A 24,492-nucleotide genomic window follows, 5' to 3' on the forward strand; every position below is an offset into this window, starting at 1 on the left:
TCGGTCTCGGGGCAAACGTCGTGAATTCGACGGTACCAGCTGGTGGCGGGTGTGCCTTTTCCAGTGAACCAGTGAAGGTGTGACACTGTGGGTGACTGAAAATTGCACAACCCAATATTCGTGCAGGTTTCATATTCTGCATTCAACTTCATCGCCTTTATCGGCTGCTGGCTGCATGGTTTCATCTTTCCGGCCCGGCATGTTCTTCTGTTCACGAACGGAATACGAAATATTGTCTTTCGCAGCACCCGACCCGAGTGTTGCTTTGCCGCCCGACTATCGCAAATGTTTAAATTCGACCCGTTCGCAGCAAGATAGGTGACGCGCCACCACCTTTGGCTGTGCCTGGTTTAGCGCATACATTTTTCATAACCACCAACGCTGCTGCTGCTGCTTCGAACCTCGTATGCGCGTTAGGACAAGGTTCTCCGGTCCAGGGTCCACTGCCGTTTCGCAGTGTCGACTTTGGCGGTCACTGGTTTTTGGCATGCGAAAACAATTTGCGCCGTTTATAGGACTGTTATATCATCTTCACAATTCCCGGCTATCTTCGCTCCGCTTCAAACCTGTCCATTCCATTCTGGCCAAAGCATGGAAACACGGTTTCAAGCATTCGCAGCCAGCGCAAAAGGCGATGCGAGAAGAATTGTTTTTGAACGTTTCACCTGCAAGGTGGCTTCAACAAATCAACCCAACTCACCGAAACGACACACCGCGCCGAGGGTGAAAGATGCTGCCACTGCTGCTGCCGGGCGTTTCAGTGATATCCAGCGCCACGACACCGTACCATACTGTGACGGGTACGAAGGAGATAGCATTTTTATGGCGTCATTAATATGAAAATTTTAAAATTTATGACTTTTCATTACTTTTATGGCGGGAAAGCAATTCCGCGGAGGCTCTCGTGGGCGACAGTGCACGTTGACGTCGATGGGCACACGGACGCTCCCTCGAACCATGACAGGTTACGATTTTGGGCGGCTCATCTTACGCTAAGCCACAGCTGATTCGCTCATCGCTAAAGCTTCGCCCGTAAGGCGAGCCTGCTACTACCATTTTGATGGCAAAAGATTACGATCCTCATTTTCATGCCCGGGCGCAGCCACGCCGGCAGCCATGTTCCTTCTCGCCGCAGCCAACGGATGGAACGATGGTCCCCTTGGAACACTTAAACGCGTACGGTGTGGGGGGGGGGGGGGGGGGGCTGGTGGGTGTGTTATTTTCTTTTTCATTGCAAAGAAACAAAAAAAACTGCAGTGAGACAAAACGACACCCGCCTATCAGAATGGGAGCACGTTCTTAATCTCTCTCAAGAAGGCGCGACACCGTGAAAGCCTTGCCTTGCGAACGTTCAACGGTCAGCGCCATAAATCATGCTCCGCTTCCGGTAGAGGGCAGGTTAATTAGCATGACAAAGGATTTGTGCCTCCTCAACACGAATTGGATGTGAAATGGGAGACAGAGCGATGGCTACAACAAAAAAGGCGGCCAAATAAAATTAAACTCAATCAACTCGTTACAAAAACGGACCATCACCGTGGTTTAACGCGTGTTACCTACCCACCGGATCATAAGGATTATGCTTCACAAATTGAATCAGACCTTTTGAGTGTAGTTAGTTGTTTAAATGGCAGTTTGATTTCTCTTTTGTATTATCTCATTCATGATGTTGATTGGAACTGACAACTTTACTCTGTGCAATGATATTAAATAGCATGAGTTTTAATTGTAATTCACATTATGTGTTACTTGTTGACGGCTTCATGACAGATTATGACAGATTTCGTTAGCCTACTTCCAATACTGTCAAATATTGTATGTTTTCATTTGATGGCATAAATTTTCGAAAAAAATTAAAATACAACAACTTGAAGTTTTCGAAGGGTTTTTCGAAAAAAAAACCCTCCGAAGAGCAATGTCGAAAATTCTAAAAATGTGAGGTAATTTTTCATAGAAATATTTAACAATATTAACACGATACAGAGAACAAAGCTCTCCACGGCTAATTGTGCGATGGAAATCGTATGAAAATTTCAAGTTTAACGATTTGCTAGCTTTGATAAGATTTCTCGGGTAATTGATTTATAGCACTTTGTTTTGAGAAATTATCGTTTGAACATTGAGTATTTGAGTATTTGGATGAAGACGAGTTAACTCTTTGGACTATGACTATGACAAGGCAATGACGAAATATTTCAGTATATATATATCCCAGTAGTTCCAAAAACTCGATTTTTTTTATCATGTCTTCTAAAGATTTCCATTTAGGACCATTTTGTTTATATTGTTGAAAGCTGCCCCTACTTCTAATTAAATAAAGTCGCTCAAATATTTCAACATACTGTAATGTAAGCTTTACAGTCATTAGGATGCACCGCTTTTTTTTATTTATAATTAATAGCATAAATGAAAATCAGCATGGTGCATTGTGCTGCTGACGTTGGAAAATCCTCTGGAGGTAAAATCTGTTACGGTCCATCGGACATTTTTTTGCGTACACATTCGAATCACGCAAACGCTGATATTGATGTCCATTGTTAACACGTTTACCGTGATTAGCGAAGCCGCAGTTACATCCACGGTACTGTAGTGGCTCGGTCTGCCTCTCGAGGGTTCAGTTGGTTGGTTGCTATTTTGGGTACAAAAAAAACTGGGAAGGCCTTTTCGCCGTGATTAATTTGCACAATACCTGCAAACCCCTTTGCAGGGGTTCCTCAAATGATCCTTTCACCCTAGCGACAACTCTGATAATGAGCTTGGCTAACGAGCCTGGCCGGATCTGACTGCGGACTTCGGTGGGTTGTCCTGCACGGCCAAAAGGGAGATGTCAAACCCCGTCCCAGCGGCCCACACAAAACTCAACTTCATCAACGGTACGATCTCAATCAGCTGCAATCAAACGGACCGTGCGATCACGATGAAATGGGTAGCCACGCGAATCAAGCATGCAGGTGTTGTTTTCGATGTCATTTCGCCTAATACGCGAGTTGTTCACCGGAAGGTTTCGCCGACCGATACGCAGAAGCCTTCCGTAAGAGGAGGTGATTGTTAAATGAGATGTTTAGTTTCCAATCACGTACGCCGTTGGGCCTACTGGTTGTCCTTTTCGTTTGCTGTTTGCCGTTTCTGTTGAAGCTCTATCAATCTTGGGTATGGGCCCGATCGGATCTCATTCGAAATTCGGAAGCGTGGCTGATCGAACAATCGAGTGGGTAAAGCGAGGGATATATTGGAAGAGAGCTGAAGGTTGAAAGAGTTCATTGGCATACAACTCCACACGGTAGCACCCTGGCAGGGAACGGAACTGATGGTATTCAATTAAATTATCTTGCTCATCAGTGCAAATATGGATACTCTTTTATCCCACAAATAATCCCCCGGCAGCTTCCCCACACCAATTGTTCCCCGCCAATTGCGTTTCTTGCGTGCACAGAGACACGAACATTTTCCGAAAGCAATTGAAAATGGATCATGGGTCAACCGGGCAAATAATACTTTATGCTGTTACCACGGCGCGTATGGCTGAGCGATGTGTAAAATTAACTCACTTTGCATTGATTAATGCGATTTACGAAATATGCATGCGTTGCCGAAAATGTTGTTGGCGTGTTGGATGTTAATGCGATGAATCATGAGGTGTTACTGGTGTTGGAGAAGAAAAAATGGAGCAACGCTGCCACCAGCGTTTTTCACAGTAAATTCATTGGATGGCCAACGCCGTAACACAAAATACCACAAATTTCTTCTTGTCGGATTTCTCCGAGCTGTTGTTAGTCTGTTGGATTGTACATGGATTGTAGGCTATAAATACACATTCGTATGGAAGGATATACAAAGAAGGGGATACTCACTGCAGGACATCTCATCGGACCCGTCGGCACAGTCACGGTTCTGGTCGCACATCCAACCCAGCGGGATGCAGTTTCCGGTTCCGCTGCGACATGTGAATTCCTCTGATGAGCACACTTTGCTCTCTGCGGTTGCGGTTGCAGCAGCACGTCCAGTTCGGTTTCGGTCATTCGTTTGTTTACGCGTGTGCAGCGCGCGTAGTGGTAGTCAATCCAAGTCAGATTCAGTCAGTCAGTTTCGAAGGTTGGGCGGAGATGGACGTGTGGGTTGACGCGCGGGAAGGAAAATTCGGTGCGATGAAAAATGAAACACCCCATTAGTATTTTATTTCATGTGAGATTTCATTAATGTAATTAAACGCACGCATCGTGCTTCCAAAAATGAGCAAATGAACAGGTTACGTATGCATGATTCATTCGGCAGTACACTGCACACTGCACACATTACCTAGATATGAAACAATTGGAAACGAAAGGGTAAAAATGAAGGGAAAAAAAGATCTGAAGCTGTTAGCGAACGACGGATGCTGAAAGGGATTGTGGGTGGATTGTTTTTGTTAAAGGATGCAATATGCATACGAAACATGCAAGCGAAGGGATTAAAAAGGCAATTAATTTAATGATTTTGTTACAAACGACCAGCTAGTGCACCTGTTGCAGGAAGATTAAACCACAACCATGACAAAGACTCTAAACACTCGAAACATAGCAATAACACAATAGCAAGCAAACTTTTACCATCGTTAAATATCAGAAAACAACAATTATAAAAGAAACAAAAACGTTGGTTATTAAGTAAAACTACAGACAGCTAGAATGGTTATTACAGAATCTACATTTACACATACCTGTTGCACTTGAATTTGAAATTATTTCATTGTATTGACAATCGATCGATGTCACGATCTTGTGCTTTTTTTCTTAATATTATCTAGATCTTTCTATACATGCCATGAAACCTTTCAGCTGTCTTGCAAGAAAAATTTCAATGAACTTTAAATTTAATCAATACATAGGCTTAGCTAAGTTCCGGAAATTTATTTGCTATTAAATTGATTAGCTTTTCAGTTGTGGTGCGAATATGTTCGTATGAAAACAATAGCGAGCATTCATTAATTATTATCTTTTCAATGCATCTTCCATCTTCCAGATTTGATATCAAAGAATGATGAAAAATTGCAAGTACCATACGTTGTGATTGGATGAGTACGAACTATGAAAATATGACGCATGCTATCGTACAGACCTCATCTTATGCGATATGTGAACATCAAACGAACCTTTAAAGTGCGCCGTCGTCCAGAGGGATAAGTCAGATGGACCTCATCCAAATGAAATATTGATGCAAACTTTAACACACAGGCTGAATAATTGAAGTGTTTTGAATAAATGATACGACCGCAGATCCTGTGTACAGAGGCGGCAAATGCATTTGCAGTCAGTGCTTAGAACGTTGTGCGTGTATGTTCCTGGGCTAGAATACGATAGGTGTAGAAACGGGGTTATGTGAACGTATTGTCTCAAGTGATGACTAAGCAGCCATTCAAGCGCAGGGATTATTTGCCGATCTATTTTTACTGCGCCACTGCAGGCGAGAGCTAAGCCAATGGTCTTAATAGCAACATCTTTTATTAAATAGATTGCATTGATACGGAATGCAATGTAGCGTATTGTAATTCAGCTTGCCTTCTAAACCGTTCAACATATTTCTATAATACATTAACGTATGTGCTTATTTTCATGAGCAACGACAACATTATGCCATTAACAATGCGGTACATGCATCATTAAACGTTGCACGATAAAAATAAAACCTTTCCATCCATCTGTTGCACGATTTTTATTGCAATCGTTTAACTGCATTTGCGCTAAATTTATTGAACACAACAACAACAAAAAAAGCATCGTTCTGCCGCTTTCTAACGCATCGGAACTCAACCATGCTCAACATACTCGAAAACAATCTGTTTCGTTATGAAACAAAAAAAAGCCCCCGGCACAACAAAAAAGACAAAATAAAATAAAACCCCCCCCACACACTCGTCTTTCTCGGTCAGTTGCCTTCAGGAGCGATTGCTGGGTTGAAACTTTAATTACAAACCATAAAAATGTCGAGCCATCAACAAATACCACTCCGCGAAGCAGCGTCGGATGAAATGCTGGACCGCCGTTAGCGTTGGGTAAGGACGCAAAAAGACTCGCGACCCATTATTACTGACCGTCTGTTGCCACCGTCCGGGACCGCCGGTGTAAGACTTTCGGAGAGGGTAAAGGGATGTGAACGACTTGCTGGCCTCACCGAAACCATTGTTCACCGGATGAATTAACCCAACAGAACTTTTTAAATGCTCTTTCACCATGGTCGGGGGCCACGTGTACTTTGCGCGGGACCATCGCGAACAAAGAAGCAAAATCCGAATCCGGGCGGAAAACCCGGAAGAAGTTCTATCAACCCAAATCCTTTAGCGGGTCCTGTGGGTGTGTGTGTTGAGGGCGGTGCTGGCTTAGCGATACGCAAAACCTTGTCCACTCTAACGGAAAGGATCGTCATTTAGATGACCCTGTTTTACAACAAGCTTCGAGCGTTTTAACAACGCCACTAACAGAACAGAAGGCCAAGCCAAGCTGGAGGCCCTTCCGGTAGGAATGATTCTTGGTGGGGGGTCGCATGGGTGTACCATTATCGCACAATATCGCTTGCTTACCTTCTGCCGGCCCAGCCCAAAGATGGAGGACAAGAGAACAGGCTAAGCTGGACACTGTTTGTAGCTGTTGGCAGTTTTTACGACTTTACAGTATGACTCTTTCCCTACGTCCGACAAGACGCTCGGACTTGTTGGAAGATGAGGGTTGAAGAATTCGGATTCGTAAAGGATTTGCCCTTATTTTGTGTGGACGAAAATGTTTCATTTAGTGGGCCCAACCCTACCCCCGTGCAGTAAATGCACTTTCCGGGCCAACCTCGTACGGTCGATTTTTGGCCGCATGCCAACAAATCACGTCCGAACCGTTTTGCGGTGGGATTTTGAAAGGTTGCAATGAATGGCTTCATGTTGTGAGTAAATATTATAGCGTATAATAAGGAAGCACACACAGTCATTAAAAGTTATTTTCCTGCCACGTCCGCCTATGGCAGGAAATGATGCAACTAGCAAGCGTTTGCTTCGTTCAGTTCCGGCTACCGAAGGAATATATTCCGGCGCATGAACTGTGGGTCATAGTGACCCCAAAAAAGAAAGAATCGCCCACCTTTTTTGCTATTACACATCACAGCAAAAAAAACTTCTCCTACACACGATGAAGACACGCTGTAGGGAAGACCGGTTACTGAGAATGTCCCACAGTACATCCGGTGTTAATTCCGTTACGGAAATGGTAGAAAGGTGTGAACATTCCGGACGGATTATCTCGGTAGGTCCGAAACCGCTCAAGACGATGTCTTCCATCCCCGCATTGGGTAAACATACAGAAGGCAGTGTAGTGCAAGTGTTCCTCGCATGTTCCTGCCCAACTCCCCTATGTTAACCGACCAAATTAGGGCACGTAGTTTAGAGAGGGTTTGGGTCATGGTCAAGGTGAGGTTGGAGCGGGTGCGGAAAAGGTCATCCGGTAAATTGGTGATGCTTACACCGTACGCAGGTTCGACAAGCAAAGTGACGGGTATTTTGCTCCCGGGTGGCTTAAGAGGGTTTTACTGAGCAAAAAGAGAGAGAGAGAGAGAGAAAGAGAGAGAGAGAGAGAGAGAGAGAGTTGCGATTTTTGCAAATAGTAATGGGGGAAATATCCAAAACCAGCTCAAGGATAAGCTTCGAACCGGGCGACGGGGACCATTGCGGGTAGCGACCCAAAGGTTGTTATCGGTTCCGAATGGTTCCGGATACGCAGGTACCCAGGCATGCGTGTAAGAAACGTTGGAAGGTACAAGATTTATTTCCTCGAAGATACCGACGCTCTTCGGAGTTTCCGCCAAAACCCATTCGTTCCGCACGAGAGTTGTTGCTCGGCGTTGTCGAATTTTTGAGGACGGTCAGATCGTGATTTAAGCTGAGCTAAGGTGCCGGAGTTTATGTACTCCGCAAGCATCAGGCCGGCAGGCAGGAAACCCGGTGGGGAAACGCGACTGACATTTCAGGAAGGGCGGATATTGATCTCCATCAATTTGTTTTGCCGAAATGCGTGTGCGTATGTTGTAGCATCGATTATGTGGGATCTGTTAAACAAACGGGGATCGTTTGTGTGTTTTCGGGGATCGAAAGCCCCCGGGAATGGTAGGATTTTACCTCGTGCTACAAAGCGAAGCGCTAGAGGCGACGTACCCGTGCTCCTCTTTTCCTCGATTCTACGCTGATTGACGAGCGACGATACAAACCAACATCGAAACGATTTGTACATTGTTCTTGGCGGGGCCGCGATGCTTCCCTGCTTAACTTACCACAGTTTTGCTCGTCCGATCCGTCGGGACAGTCCGCTTCCCGATCACAAAGCCATGCTTTCGGAATACAGCGATCCGCGCTTTTACATAACACCTCGTTCGTAGGGCAGGTTTTGACCACTGCATTGTTTGACGTTTTGGAGGACAATCAGGTGCGAAATAACATAACACAATCCATGCCATCAACCGACAAGTTTACATTAAAAGAAAGCGAAAGAAATGCAAAATACAAGCAAACCATAACCATAAGTAATGTTACGAAAAGGATAGAAGTAAACACAGTAAGCAAAATGATAAAATTTGTTCTCATCAAGCTGTTACTGCAATGTGGCAGGCATGGAAAAAAAACAACAGTCAAGGTGGTGCAGAAGCAGCAGATATTACAATGGTGAAGATTTCCGCATGACACATCACATAATCTCTAGCCCGACACCGATCTGATGTGATCGGGAAACTAAATAAAAAAAAATCAAGAAAAAACACGACGACACTGATGGATTTTTACTTACGGCATTTGTCGGGATCTTCGTCCGAACCGTCGGCACAGTCACGTTCACCATCGCACTGCCAGCGCTTCAGGATACACCTACCATTCTTGCAGCGGAATTTGTCACCGGGACAAACGCTCTCTGGGGGGGAGAAGAAACGAAAAAAGTAGGTTATAGCGGTGAGTATTAGGAAATGCTTTTCGCTTGCTGGGATGGAATGTTGCCAGGCAACAACAGTCGAAACGTGTACTCAAGGCGAACGATTAAAGAGAAGAAATAGTTAAAGTAGGTCCTTGGCATCAATACCACATCGGACGAAGAAGAATGCTCCACAGAGAATATTAGCAAAGAAATTTTGGAATAGTACATGTTTTTAAAAGCGATATACCATTACTAGACTTGGTAATCTGCAATATCCTATCTCAAAACTAAACACATAGCTAATCACTACAGGAATTGCTTCAACATAATAGCAACATGAAGCGTACGGAAAATATCTGCTGTACATCAAAAGAGGCGTCCTGCTAACGACACATTTCGCTACTAGCGCTGGCAAAGGTGGCAAAGGAGACGAAAATTAATTAGGAACAACTGCGAACACCAAGCGAGCACTTCAAACGAACCTCTTAGCTGGTGGTATTGATCCACAAAGTTCCAAATTGATACCGACGCCGCAGAAAATCCTTTGATAGTGAAAACCACAGCACGGGCAGATTAAAGGGTTACACTGCTGAAACCGCAAGCTGCAGAACCGAGTCGTGTGTGTGCCGGGTTTCGCGTACACACGTACACGTTCGCGCGCTGCTCGCAATAATGGTGGCAAATTGTCACTTTCAGCTGACAAATTGGCGCGAGTTATTAACGGGCTTTACAGCAGCGTGCCCCACTGCCATGACATGACTCATTTCAAAACGTGGACAGTAAAAACTGGACACAGTCAGGGATGGAAACGGGCACTGTCGCATAAGGAATGGTGGAACGTTTGACAGCGGACAACTGCAGCAAAGCTACACAGTTTCGGTTCGAAGTTCGACCGAAATAGGTACGGAAACTTAAAAAATCATCTTTTAACTGTCTCATAACAGGAAAATGTCACGTTTAATGGAGCTTTTATTTCACTGTTAATGGAAATGGACATACTAAAACAAAGCGCTTTCCAATAGGCTTTTAATAACTGCCAAATTTACAAACATGTAATAAAATACAACAACCACAAAACAAAACCTCCAAAAAAGCACAATATTCGCGGAATGCGATTTTTTTGCGAAAGCTCCCAAAAAGTATGGCTCAGCGTCACATATCAGGCAAGTTTGCCGCGGTTTGCCTCTGACGTGTGGTTAAATGTTGTGCAATGTGGCTCGTCATCCGAAATGATGTCAGAATGTCGGACTGAAGCACTTTTGTCCCTTGCATCCACGTATCGCGTTTCTTGTCCCGGTGCTTACGGTGATGATACCTTCGATGATACTGCTCGTTGCATGTCCATCCGCGCAAAGCGAGGGGATCGCCCGAACAAAGACTTTGACGGTAGTCGACAACCGACTAACACCGCATTTAATTAAAAACTGTGCTGTTTCGCCGGCAAGTCCACCGCCCAGTTACACGATGTGCTCAAAACGGCATGTTTTACCAAAGCCCCGGGTACGTTATTCTGCACAGCTGCATTCTTTTTTGTTTTGCTACTCTTGCACTGCGAAGCGTACGGGCTTGGATAGTGGATGTTTTGATTAAAATTTATGATAAAATAATGTATTGCGTACCGGTACGATATTTGACTGCGATGCAACACTTTCATGGTGCGCGGTTTCACCAGCCAATTAATTTCTACTTGTCCGAAGGGTAAGAAATAATGCTGGTGGATGCATTTTTCGACGCAATTATCAAATTCGAACGTTTATTACGGAGAGCGTTGAACACGTTGAAAACGTTGAACCACACAGCAGGAATAATAATTAAGATAATAGAACGTTGACGGTACGTGGAAATATTATGAATACACAGGAGGTCCTCGAGTGATACGAGACGCCTATATGCACAGATTTTGACACTTGATACACTCCATTATTGTACAACATTCAGACAAAAAAGAAAATAAAATGAAAAAGTAATTTGAATTGATTTTTTAACGAACAGAAATGCCTGGCAAATTCTGAGCATTTAAGTGAAGCCTTTTCTAAAGCATTCAAGTATAAACACAGTGAACTCTCTTTATGTTCACTAACTGTTTTTATAACAGAATGATATAGCAGGAGTTATAGTTAATGTATCTCATTTATCGAAAGTGCTCTATTTGCCTCGATATTGCTAGACTTGTAATTAGCTTTTGGATTGAAGCCAGTGAACTTGAAACATTGTCTGCAATATAAGCGTTCCTACAGCGAGCAGCCTCTTGTGCATGCTCTGCCGTATCATTTCGCTTGGGGTTATCATTTCGTAGGTCGGTGAAGCCGGCGAAATCTGTGAAGGGTGGCGCAGCCATACCAAGGCAAGACACGAAAGATAACCAATCATATCATGCGATTCCAGTGCGGTCACATCATGTGTTCGCAAACATCATGCATTCGTTCGCTTTGGCCCGTTATCTCGCTTTTACTTGCAAGTAACTTTGCTGTATCGATTGGAGTAACAAGAAAAGTAAAGATGACGATTGTTCAAAGGTAGAAAGAACCGAAAGAAAAGAAAGAGCCAAGAAGACATTGCTTCTGTTTTGAGGGCTATGATTGATTGCATTTCCGTCGACTTCCGGTCGGTCAACAGCATCAGCTCCGGAAGCCAATGAATTGAGCCTTGTTTGCGCCACGCACGTAGACAGGCAACATAAAACGGTGTCGTCTGCTACGTGCTCGGTGCGGGAAAGTGGCCACGTAGGCTCCCAGTTTGCCACATAAATCTGCTACAAATTGGGTTTTTTTTTCGAACCTAAGAATCATTCGGCACGTGGATTGGCTTTCGGTGATTTCCTAATCATAATCGGGCCAACGCATCGTGCCAATCAAGGATGCTTCACGGTGCATATCGGCTCGCCCCCAAACGATTGATTTGTTTGGCATTCCTGTCAGCCTGTAAGCCGAACAAAAGCAAACTTTGATTTCGTCGACTCCTTTGCCGCATCTATCATACATAATGCGAGCAACATGCGGGCAGAAGATAACACGGGGTCATTCCTTCCACCGGAATCAACTACGCACACCATGAATTATAGGTATTGTGGGACCTTTGGCCCCAGGCGGTTGTTTATCTATTTTTAGCAACTTCAACCTGTTTAAAGCACAGTTGCTAGCTCAAGATTACCAAATTACCTTCAGTTGTAGGCATTATCGCTGTAAGAGGAATAACCTAATGGCCGCCAATGAAATGTTTGCAGGAATCTTTAATACATGGTTAATGTGATAGCGAATTTTAATACAAAGTAATACAACTCTAAACAACTTAAGTTTAAGCTTTCATTTAATGCAATGGGAGAATGAATTCCAAGCCTTAAAAACAGCTTCACTCTTGTGAGAAATTATAAGTTTCCTGCTGTAAGTCTTATTTTCATTCCCCAAGCTCTAGGTAAAAGAACAGACCATGCGTCCGTCTGCACATAATGCTTATCATGTGCTTGAACCACACCCTTGTTAACCCACCATCTGTCTTCTATGAACTTATACAGGCGTACCACTTTTGCGTACCACGCATAATACCATCGCTTTACACGTGGTTTCACCAAGAGACAGCCCCATTCCGTATACAACCATAACGAGAATCTCGGGGCGAAAGTAACAACCAACAGGCGAAGGTTGTGGTCGTTTGCTGGGGGCTGGTTGCATTATTAAATACTTATTTTCAAGATGTCAGCGGAATTAAAACTTCATCGTAAATTTCATACCGTGAACCTTATTTCTCAACCATCGTCCACCGGTGCCGGCCGGGTTCATTACGCAGCAAGCAACAACAGAAAAAAGTTGGAAGCCCACGACATGTTGACGGGTTTGTGGAAGGAATTTGGAAGCTTCCTAGAAACGCTGGTGTAAATTGAACGGTATTTTTGGAGATGGTACATTTTGCAACCCCCGTGCGATGGAGGCGCCTAATGTTTTGTAACGGTGCGCAAAGGTGACATTCTCCAGAGTTCCGTTACCGCACTGGGGATGAAGCTGGCGGTGGGTCTCAGACACCGTTGTGTTGTTGTCGATGCGGATCGTCCACTGCTTTCGGAGCCCTGGCGGAATGGCGGTTTTCTGGATGAGGACGACACAGTTTGTCCACGCTCTCCGAAACCCAAGGAACGCTAGAAAAAGTACAAATGGAGCAGTTGTAAACGGAAAAAGAAAGTTGCAGAAAGTTTAAATTAACCCTTAAAATATCCACCGCTCTCCAAACTATATGGGTTTGCGCTCGAGTGGCAAACCGCACTTCAAAAGGAACGGCACAATAAAACCGAAACGGAACACACCTTTCGATGGCACTTGGTTCCATTGCGCACGCTGTAAATTTGCTAACCTGTTCACAGTCAATTATTTGACTGGTATCAGGACCCCAAAATGTCGCCCCATGTGCACGACAAATTTGTGCTAACAATTTCGTTTCGGATGGAAAACTGAATAACCCTGTTAGGGACGTTGATGTCACCTCATCGTGGTGGGCTACGTCCTTCGGCACTGTTCAGAGGGAATTACTTACATACTCTCCTCCATTACCCTACCTCCCCTTCTAGCAGAAATGTCCCTGCGTCCTGAGTGGAAAGTGTCGTCCTGGCCGTTGTATGTGTTTGGTACATTTTTGCTATTGTCGCTAGACCTTCGAGATGGCACTCGAAGCCTCCCGGGATGCAGTTACCACCCACCATTCCCGTGAGAGGCCGTGGCCGTAGGTAGACTGGCACAATAATAAAATCATTAGATTCCATTCTCATTCCAGTCACGTAACGTTCTACGACAACCAGAACGACACTGTGGACGAAGCATTTTACAGCGCGAACGCTTTCAATGATGGCGTTTTGAAGTCTTTCGTTCACGTTACGCACACTCTGTCGTACAGTTGCTTTCAATATATACGAGTGTGTGTGTGTTTGTGTGGATGTTTTATACGTATCGAAAGGCAGACAGAGAGAGAAAAAGAATCATTTATGACCCAAAGCAACTCTTACAAGCAGATTCTTAGCGAACTAGCCCAACAGCCCCGACGGGAGAAAAGGAAAGCATTTTTTTATTGCTTCCATTTTGACGCCATTTTCAACTGCTACGGTGAAAAGCTCCACTCGAGTCGGTGCTTTCTCGAGGACGGTGGGCAGTTTTGGGCCCCGTAGGCAATGTAGGCGAGAATTTCCACCTTCACTTCCCGCCGCTATCATCACACCGAAGTTAACTGACAACCACTTTTCGACCCTTGGAGGGAATCAATTTTGTGCCACTTCACAGATTTGATTCTTTTCCCTTCTAATCCTTGCCAATCTTTAGCTCGTAATCGTGCGAGAAAATAACAAAAAAAAACTGTGCCCTAAGTGTCGTTGAAAACTTTCCATCACACAAAGCCAAACGCAACCTGAAGTCTAGGTTAGGTCCGCTGCAATTTTACACACCAGCAGCTATGGTTCGCTGCGCAAACAAAACCGTCCGACTGTGGTTCAACGAAAAAAAAAGTGAGTCCACAATAAGAACTGTTTCGAGAACTGCCGGGGGGTGTTTCAATTTTCTCCATCCGCAAACACACTAACACAGTTTCAAATATCCCCCACAAACATGGGCAAACATCGGCCGAGTGTGTCGAATGGAAAGAAAAACTTATTTTCGTAGCGAGAACATTTAAACACTCAATAATCGAATTGAAGCTGCTGGAAAGCATGGGGAATCGAAAAGGGAATGTGATTGTTTACACAGTTCCATATCAGAAATTGCCTTCTTCAAGCTCTCAAAAGCTTACGATTAAAGCGTGTTAGTTGAATTATCCTTAACCATCAAAGTGAGTGAAACAAGGTTAGAAACGATAAAGTGGAGTGGTCTTTGCAGCTTGGCTGATTTATTTTTCTCCGTGACAGAGAAAAGCAACCTTTCTTCCTCTCATAGCTCATACTCGTGAGTTCGATTCTGCTTGATGCTAATGAACGCTGCTCTCGCCCAAGAACCGTGTCCAGTGTCGAAATAATAATTGCATCACCGGTGCAATCGTGCCGCAATCACCGATGCATGACTATACACAACGGAAATGTTTGCGATCACTCAACTTGTACCGGAAGTCCCATTCTGGCAAGCATCAGCAGCAGGGGTCCCGGTAGCCCGGCCGAAGGTGGGTGTACTTGTTGTGCATAATGATTGACCAATGTGTCGCACTTCCGGGAGCCCGTCGTGGGCGTGGGTGTGCAGTTTGGCCCACCATGTTTGCATGACTCACCGTTGTGAACTCAGGTGTCCAGCTCGGTACTTGCGGATGTGTGAAGTTTTCCGACCGAACGAAACAAAAAAGGCGACACAACAATAAAGCACTCGTTGCTTTTTTTTTTTCGTTCGGACCTTCACAACAACGTTGCGCATTCATTTGCGAAACTGTGATACACGCTCGTATCGACACGTACACGATATCGCTCGGTTTTAATTTGCATTCACAAAAGCTTCGTTTGACCCGCATAGCTGCACAGCGCGCAATCGGGACCGGATAGGTGATTTTATGATTATTTGTTTATCGTTAATTGCATTCGGCACAAACAAACGGCAATGGCAAAGGCAAAAGGTTCGAGCGATCGAGGCCGTTTCTTTCGTGTGCAGTTGGTGCGCGTGCAAAGAGCGGTACGAAAAGAACAAGTACATCCAACATCAGCCAACCCAATCGTCTGTCAGAGGATACGAACTCAAACCGAGCCCGAGCGGGAAACTATGGCGCACGGGCTAATTTAATGGGCAATTTTGAAAAGTGAATTATTTCAAACCACCCACTCTCGGCCTACATGCCTCCACGCCTACCATTCCCGACTATGCAACCTTCTCCAACCAGCAGAATGATACGCCAGGGCACGGATGACACGACAAAGTACCAGGCATCGTGTTTCGAAATGCGCTCGTGCGGATGACAGATAGCCCGTCCGCAAGAAGTTCACCCATCTATGAAGGAAATTGTAGATCGGGTTGTGATCCGGTTCGGTTTGCGTACGGCTTATGGCTGTTTACGAAACATTTCACCCCGCAAACATATCACGCAAACGTGAGCTTAGCGAAAGCATCCTGATACTGGCAAGAGAGAAATTCATTCGTGAATGATTTATCTTGCGACATAAATATAAATTAATTCATTTCGATTCAAATTCATACCCTAGCCGCCCTTCGTCCGGGTGGACTGTGGGCACGGCTTTGCGGGAGACATATGGACGTACGATGTCGTTTAATTTCTATACCTGATAATAGAATGTTTTTCATTAATGTTTGATGCATTATTAGAGAAGCGATTAAGTTTCGCATGGAGATGAGTAAACTGTTCAAGCTGTAACTTCGTTATTTGTCCATTTATTGATTTGTAAACTTGAACAGATTCCTGTGATTTTTGCAGAACTGATTTGTGAGAATGACAATGACCAAAGCCACGTTCAGGTTTGAATGCAAAACGTTCAAGTCCCTTTAAGGGTGCCTAGCAGAGCTTTCCGACACTGAGAAATCAGGATTGGGAATTATGAGACCATCTTCTATTAGAAATTAAGATTGTTATATACCCGGATGGCACGGACATCAGAGGTTTCCGACACTCCTTTGCAATTGATGTTTACTCAATGTTCGAGCAGATAGCGGAACAGCTCAAGTTGAAGATTACAACATCCTTTAATACTGCTTTAATACTGCTCGACTATAAGCGATTAATATATTATTATAATATATAATAATTTTCCAGAGACTTAGTTCTTTGAGAAAATGTCAACGTGATGACGGCATTCCCTGTACTTTGTTGCAATTTAAGTATCAGTTGCACTACCCATAATGACGCATGACAAGTTTAATATCTATAACACCTTTAACGGCTCCTTCCTTTACTTCATGTCACAATTATGAAACGCGTTGGTTGAAGATTTTTTATTCACATAAATTTACATACCTTTTCTAGTCGAGTCGCCCGGATGCTCACGCATTGGTGCAAATGGCACATCTTGACGTGTTCTGCGACCGAACGCTGACGCGTCGAGACAATGTTTTAATTAAAACTCATTTACATACTGGTCCGTCTTCGCGCTGCTACAAGTTAAGTTCCCGAATGGTTTTCGCGACGCGCGAGACGCCCGTCGCCGGGAAACTAGTAGTCAAGCGCAACTGGTGGTAAAATTCTCCCTGACCCAAACGTCGGATGCAGATCGGGTAGCATCCGCGAAAGAAAACAATTCACCGTGCCAAACGCGGTACTACCATTCGCGAACGTATGACTTGGTGGACGTGTTAAAAGGGAGAGAAAAAAAGAACAAAGAGCACTAGTCGAAACTAGTTGCCCTTGTAAGTTTAGCTCCGGCCCGTTTGCGGGATGCCATTTCCTAGCCAGCACCGAATGACAACGCCAAACGGACGACGGGAAAGAAAATCGCTGCATAATGGGCACACAACATACACTGCAGAACGTGGCTCAACCAGAGCAATTAACCCAGTGGTAAATGATAGTCCATTATCGTTCCGTTCGTGCCCTCGGTCAATCGGGTGCAAGGGACAACCCGAAACCGGTATGATGCGGTTTGATGGGAGCGATCGATGCCGATCGACAACCAATATGATGATGCTGGTAATGTGATGATAGTGCAAGACAAATTTGTCCAACGAAGAAGTGTCCACAACGGGGCACAGGGGCTGGACAGTGAGACCGTAAATGGGCCTACTTTATGGGGAAAAAGGAGCAAAAAAAAGCCACAAAATAAGTCTTTTGCACCCAGTGGGGTCAGTTTCGCAAAGCACAGAAGAAAATGCTTGTTGATGGAATAGATACGTTGCGGTCAGGGGGTAGTCCCATTCCCGGGGCCGGTACAAGGGGTGAAAAGTCATTGATGCCTGTTAATAGGACCAATTTCGGACACTGTACGTGGAGCATTCGATTCGGGACAGGGAAGAAAATGTCGAGTGCGATGACTATCGTGTCGCAAACCCTGATAATGATAATGAGCCGAGTACACACACACGAATGTCGAAAGAATGGAACTACGAGAGCACGAATGCTGTTCCGGGGTTTATCGTTTCATCTAACGCTTTAACCGGTTAAAGATCACGTTAAACAGCGTAAAAGGATACGAATGGATAGCACGGTTGGTGCTGTAAGCAACGCACCGAAGAAGCATTCTCCCGTTTCTTTTAAATAAAGGTGAAACAGTGAGAACTGTCAGCCGAAATTGGGGCAGAGCTTCGCCGGAGCCTCGCTTGGAGGGCTTTTCATGGTGGGACCAATTTTAACCTTCGCACAGCAAACGACCGAATGAAGTTTCATTTTTCCACTCAACCGTGCCGCGTTACACCACGCAGGATGAAGACACCATGTAAAAGTGTCACTTATGAATTAATTTACTACAAACCATTCACATCCATAGCATCGTACTACCCTCGGAGTGGATCTCATCTTAAAGCGTAAGATTTCGGCAGCTTGTGGGATGGGATGCGTGTGTGTGTGTATGTGTGAGTGACGTATAACAAAGCACGAAGATATGTAAACAGATCACTGGCTCCGGCTGACGGTATCACCGTGAAGACGGTAAAACATAAGCTAACATTTGGCAAAAGATGATGGCTTTGGGTAAGGCGAGGATACGAAAGGCAATGAGAATACATTTTGAGCATTATCAAGACAAACACACACACGCACACAAACACGCGATGCGTGAACTACCAGGCAACTCCACCGTTGAAGCGGAAAGGCAGCTTTTTGACGTACATTCATCGTCATGTGTGTGTGTGTGTTCCGCTGGTGATTAGAAAATGTTGCAAGCTTTAGAGCACCGAACGATTCGATGTAATCGACAATACACAATCTGCCTGGTGAGGATAATGCATATTTAAACACGCCGTTGTTTGCGCTGCCGCGAGTGGTGTGTGTGTGTGTGTTTTGCTGGCAAGAAATGAGTAGCGTCAAATTGGACGATTAAAAACATCAAACATGATTGCGTTACGCCTAATCGTGTGCACACGGGGACTGATTTGCAGTGCTACCACAACACAGCACAGGGTGTGCGCGTGCGACATGCAAGGAACTTTTATCGTCTTGTTTGTTCGACTTACGGCAAGCAAGCTTTTTCGTTATGATAACATTGAGCAAAAAAAAACTTCAAGTCGGATGGATTCATTTCAACTGAAATTCCGAGTGAGTCTTAGGGATTAAAGCCCAACGCAAAAGTCAAAACAATCATACTGCTTCGTTGACTAGAAACGATAATTCCATTTTCGAGCTTACTGTGCGTAAACATGGACAATATCATTGTGCAAAAATTGTAAATTTCTAGTATGTAGCTTGCCGTACCTGCACCTGCTCATTGTCTTTTCGGTACGCAGCTACGCATTTCGTCCAACATCCACAATCCTAGGTTAGATAAAGTTTATAAACCAAAACAAACACCAGTTAAGACGATGCCGAAAGAGAGTTGCCGTTCAGAAGCGAAGTAAATACAAATAATAGAAAAACATAAACTCCTGCACGTAAGCATCGCCCCCCGTAAAACCTCGGGATCTCGGCGGCTACTGCCGAAATAGATTGTGTCTGGTGCTGGTGGGGCATCGTCGTGCTGCTACATCAAAGAGATTTGTGGAAGATTATTTGGTATTTGCTTTCCCATACACGCAGTAGTGCAGCAACCCGGTTGGGGCTTGATTCCGTTTAAAGTATTTCAGTAGTATTTTGTGCCGGATAAGGTTTTTGATGGTGACGGTGGGGTTCTTTTTTTGTTGCCGTCGTAGAAATATTGCCAAGGATTTTGTTTGACTCCGCTTTTTTTTTCTTCTTTATCCCAGATTAAGGACACATACAAGTTGATATTACTAGTTTAGCAGTGAATGGCAGTGATTGTAGACGAATATATCAAATAAATCTAAACAACTTCTACAATGTCTGAAGGTTCTATGCTATTTGTCTTGATGCGTTCAGCATTTGTGCAGCTGTCTTTGTTCTAAAACAATTTCACCAACAAAACATTCTTTACCAATTGCTAACCGTTTAGCGCTTATCGCCCAAACCACGTCTACCAAACCAAGCATTTCAGCGCAGACCAGAAATCCGATTGATTTGCTCACCTGCAATGAAAGAGAAACACAAACAATTCGGTTAGAAACTTTGTCTTCCGACACTCAGCGCTAAGCGTTCGCCTGTCGAACGGGAAGCTAAACGTACGTCAAACAGATAATTGTTTTGTCACTTCACCAAATCGATGCGAGCGGGTTAAAATGAAAACATCTGCTTTGGTCGCGTTTAGTGAACCGTGCAAAATTTGCCGGCGGTGAGCAGTGTCGGAGGATCTGTCGGAATGCTCATGCGATGCACTACCGTACATGCAACAACGTGATCGATAAATCACTCGGGAGCCACACGGGCTGCGCCATTTAGACACACTTGCAGATACACATATGTTACGCTAGGGCACACATGCGGACATGTTTTTGCTAGTTTAGCGGAAAAGCGGGGAAAATACCACCCACGCCACTAGCCCACGCATCGAACCCCTCGGTCGAATGTGTACCGAAATACCAAGCGAAGGTAAACGGATTGGTCTGGGAATGATTCTTGTTTTGCTTCCCTTTTTGCCTCGGGTTCGGATCAAATATTTATCAAATTCACCGCTAGTTCACACTGATTCTCTCTGGAGGGCAAGCAATAGCGCGTTGGCCTAGATCTACGGTGTGTGCAGCCGGTGAGTGAAAATTCTTCCGACAAAGAATGAGAAGAATGTCGTCCATCTTTGCGCGGCACAACGATGCAGGGTGGCAAGATGCGTAGGCACACAAACGGAACTGACGAGGTGGTTTGCAAACAATCACTCCGCTTCTAACTAGTGTGCCTGGTCTAACGGCGCTACCTATTCACCCTACTCGGATACACCGTGTTTTGCCAAAAGGAAAGTTTTTGAAAAGACGTACAACGAAGCGATGCTATTTGGTGAAATGCATTCCTCCCCGGGCGGACTTGTGACTCGTCGTGGTTCTGGGGCCGTTCGACGTCGGTGTCTAGGCAGTGATAAATCCGACGTTGCAAGTATTGGAACGCTTAAGTGATCAAAACCATCTATAGCGACGATGCGAAGTATATCTCGTCATTCTATCCCGCTGAAAGTTTCACTTGCCACCTACCGTCCACCTCACGTTCCTTCGGGAGCCGTCCTTGAAATGTATCCAATTCCTTCGCGCCATACGGGTGAGCGAGTGTATTTTTTTTCCTTTTTTGGCTTTACATTCACTCACTCACTTATCACGTAGTGGAAATTGATGTGCCCATTTCCTAGGGAAACACTTTCCAAGACACACCGGAAGTTGGATGGCGGCGCTTTCCGCACTCAGCACTATGCGTCTCGCGCAAGTTAGTATCATTGCACAAGGGTGGTTTATGGAGATTTTTTCTTGTAATAAGTATGTGTACGAGTTGAAGAGTAAGGGAACATTTCAAAACATATATTTTGGATCATTTCTTTGTCTAAAATTTAAAGGCAAATCCAAAACTCATGCGCAATACCTGCTTCAAAATCGGAAGAGTTCCTTCTCACGTAGAATTTTGATATCCTTAAAATACGGTACAGAATAATAGCTTCACTTTCTGAGATTTATTCCACTTCAACCCAAGAACGCTTTACGATGGATGGATTTATTCGTGAACGTTCGAACGAAGGCGACAATAAACCAACTTTTATCTACGAAAAAGCACACTCCAACTGGCACTATTTCTCAAACACTAAACTGCGAGCGAAGCGTAATAGACAAACCCGAACTCACTCGGCGAGCAAGTACGCCCAAAATAGCTAACGCGAAAACCCCCCGGAGCAGCAAGTTCACCAATCACTGCCAAAGCTGCCAAACGGCTCGACGTAACGTTCGATCACCGATTCGAATCGGTTCCAGCGCGGAGATGTCTCCGCATTGCATTGCAGCGGGGCAGAGTTTCTTACGATTTCAATTAGACGCTCGCAAAATCGGATGAGCAAGGGCATGGGACCGTAACCCCCTCCTGCAGGCTCCAGATTGATGGTGTGGGTGAGTTTCCCTTTTTACCCGGAATACGAAACACCAATGTGCCCGCTGGGTGTTTCGCCGAAGCCCAAATTGATGGAATCGATCCGTTCCTCAACCGACACGATACGCTCCGGTGGCAGTTTGGTGGATTGTTACCATTTCCGAAAACTTTCCAACCCAATTTGGCCGATGCGAAGTTTTGCGAAACGCGACTTCACGATAGTTAGATAACTCTACGTGCATTATCCTAAATGATACATAAAACGAGAGGCAAGGATGTGCAATTCATGCTTTGGCGTGTCTGGAACATTCGCCCGGCAAAGCAAGGACATGTGCGTATGTGAATATACATTTATGCGCATTTATTTAGCATTAGCACACGCATCATTTGCTGGACAAAGTTTGCACAAGCTTCTATTTTAATAGCTATCGTCACTTCTCGCTACGATACGATCATGTACCGCCTGCGGAATCTTGTCCTAATCTCATGGCTGAGTCGGTTGCCAAATGTCTGCCACTGGATACTGATGCTTCATCGAGCTGTTAAAGTAGCTCTCGAAAAGACACACAAGCGGGTCGATGGTCATTGCTGTAGCTATCGATGGCACTCGTTCGATGTAATCTACGATTCATTATCTGATAACTGTCATTAGGATTACGACCAAAATCCAAATTTGACCCTGTGAGTTCCACCCATTCCCCGACCTCCCTCACGACTCCACTCTGGACGAGAGCATTAGAATAGTCGTCCAATTTACCACCGGCGAATCGCACACTGCTTGGCAAATATTCCAATCATTGTGGGCACTGTGAATTTGGCCATCATAACTACATCCTTATCGATGCTACGGCAACATCACGCTGTCCCGCACAAGGACGTCGATTTGCAGTAATCCACTAATAATAGTTTCCTCGCCACACATTTCCCGACGGTGCTCTTTACTTTGAGAACATTTCTCTCGCTCCGTGCACTTATCCTTTCCCTTCTAGATAATGCCGAGGAAGCGTAGAACTTTCGTTCCACATTGGCTCAGTGTCACGGCAAGGACGGACTAGCCGATTGGACGGTAGAATACACTGGTTCAGGTGTACCCTTTCTCGTGCAGAAAAGAGGGGTCCATTCCGGGGTCGGAGCATCGGATGCGAACCGTTGGTTCCTCTTTTCATGCAGAAAATTAACAATTTCTACACTGCAGGTTCAGGGCACACCGGTAAATGAGGTCGGGTTGACTCGAACCGCCGAACCTCGAAGCCTTTGCGAAGAACCCAGTGGACAATCCCGAATAATCTTCCGCTACAAAAAAAAAAACCCTTTCCCGGTTACGTTCCTCTCCGTTAAGCAGGGTTCACAGTAGAAGTTGCTGTCAGCGCAAGAAAACCGGATCAGAGGCTAACATCGTCCGCGTGCCAACCGATCGGAGATGACAAGTGAGCGGGTTCCTTCTCCGGGTTCAGCACTCTCATCAGTTGGACGATGCCCAGCTCAGGTGCTTCATTTTAAGACCATCGTCCTGCAGCACCCAAGCGGAATGATGAAGATGATGGTTGACTGATTGACTAGGGACCGGGTGACCAGCATCGCTTGAAGACGTTCGGTCTCGGTGCTTCAGTAGTTCGTTTGTCCCATCTAACTGACCTGGTGCAGAGAAGCATGAACCTTTCAAACTATTTCACACCTCCCGTTATGAGGATGCGCGTTGATAACCATCGGAAGGGGAGATGCATTTCAGCGGTTTTGCAAATACCAGCATGCAATTTCACATTCCTCTACCGCACTTTGAATTTACCTCTTTACGGCAATGCCAGTCTTAATGTGAATTTAATTAATCAAGAAGGAGATAAGTTGATGAAGCTGTATTTCCGTGAAGCATGATGAGGATTTAATCAATAAAACGCAACGCGTACCGAACACAAATTAAAGTGCATCGGTCGATATTTCGAGCGCAGAACAAAACGGAAAAAGATCACAAAATGGAACGTGACGCTGGTTAATGAGATTTGTATGTTGGTTCTAAACGCATAAAACAGCGCAATCCTCTCGCAACGCAATCGTGTAAAATGATTGTTCCCTTGGGACGAACTTTTATTGACCGGTTTTATAGCCAACGGAATGGTGTGCTTATGGAGTAAAAATAAGGTTGGCGCTTTATCAATTGGATCGGAACGTAACGCCCGGGTGCGGGATGGTTAATGAGCCCTGACAGACGGTTAACGCGATACCGCTTGCCATCAAAACCGTTGAGTGTCTGCGGTCGTTTTGTACAATCGATTCGCAAGAACTTTGGAAATAAATCAATAAACACTCGCAAAACACTCCAACACGGTTACCATACAGCACGGCAGCCATAAACAGCAAGTTCTTCGTTACTCGTTCGTGAGAAAGTAGTAAATTGAAGAATGAAAAAGTAATGGGAACGCTTTCGGAGGGGTGAAACCATCACTGCCGTGTTCCGGAGACCGGAGTCTGGTGATGATAACAACCACGACGTTCGTTTTCGTTTAGAGTGTGCTATAAAAAATTATAGCATCACATACAGATCGCTCTGTACAGCGCGTGACTAGTTTGCGAATTTGCATTGTGCACAGTGTCTTCAACG

The 24,492-nt window shown here is 44.8% G+C and overlaps 1 protein-coding gene across 1 annotated transcript in view; it reads right to left on the reverse strand.

Annotated features, from left to right (window-relative positions):
- The window catches only part of LOC128297558 (low-density lipoprotein receptor-like), a 146,578-nt gene that overhangs the window by 49,364 nt on the left and 72,722 nt on the right, over window positions 1-24,492 (reverse strand). The window contains exons 4-5 of the mRNA XM_053033227.1: window positions 8,790-8,909; window positions 3,852-3,974 (exon numbers count right to left, since the gene is read on the reverse strand). Of these exons, the coding sequence (XP_052889187.1) occupies window positions 3,852-3,974; window positions 8,790-8,909 (243 nt within the window). The remainder of the gene's footprint in view (window positions 1-3,851; window positions 3,975-8,789; window positions 8,910-24,492) is intronic.

This window comes from Anopheles moucheti, chromosome 2 (assembly GCF_943734755.1).
Source record: "Anopheles moucheti chromosome 2, idAnoMoucSN_F20_07, whole genome shotgun sequence".
Lineage (NCBI taxonomy): Eukaryota > Metazoa > Arthropoda > Insecta > Diptera > Culicidae > Anopheles > Anopheles moucheti.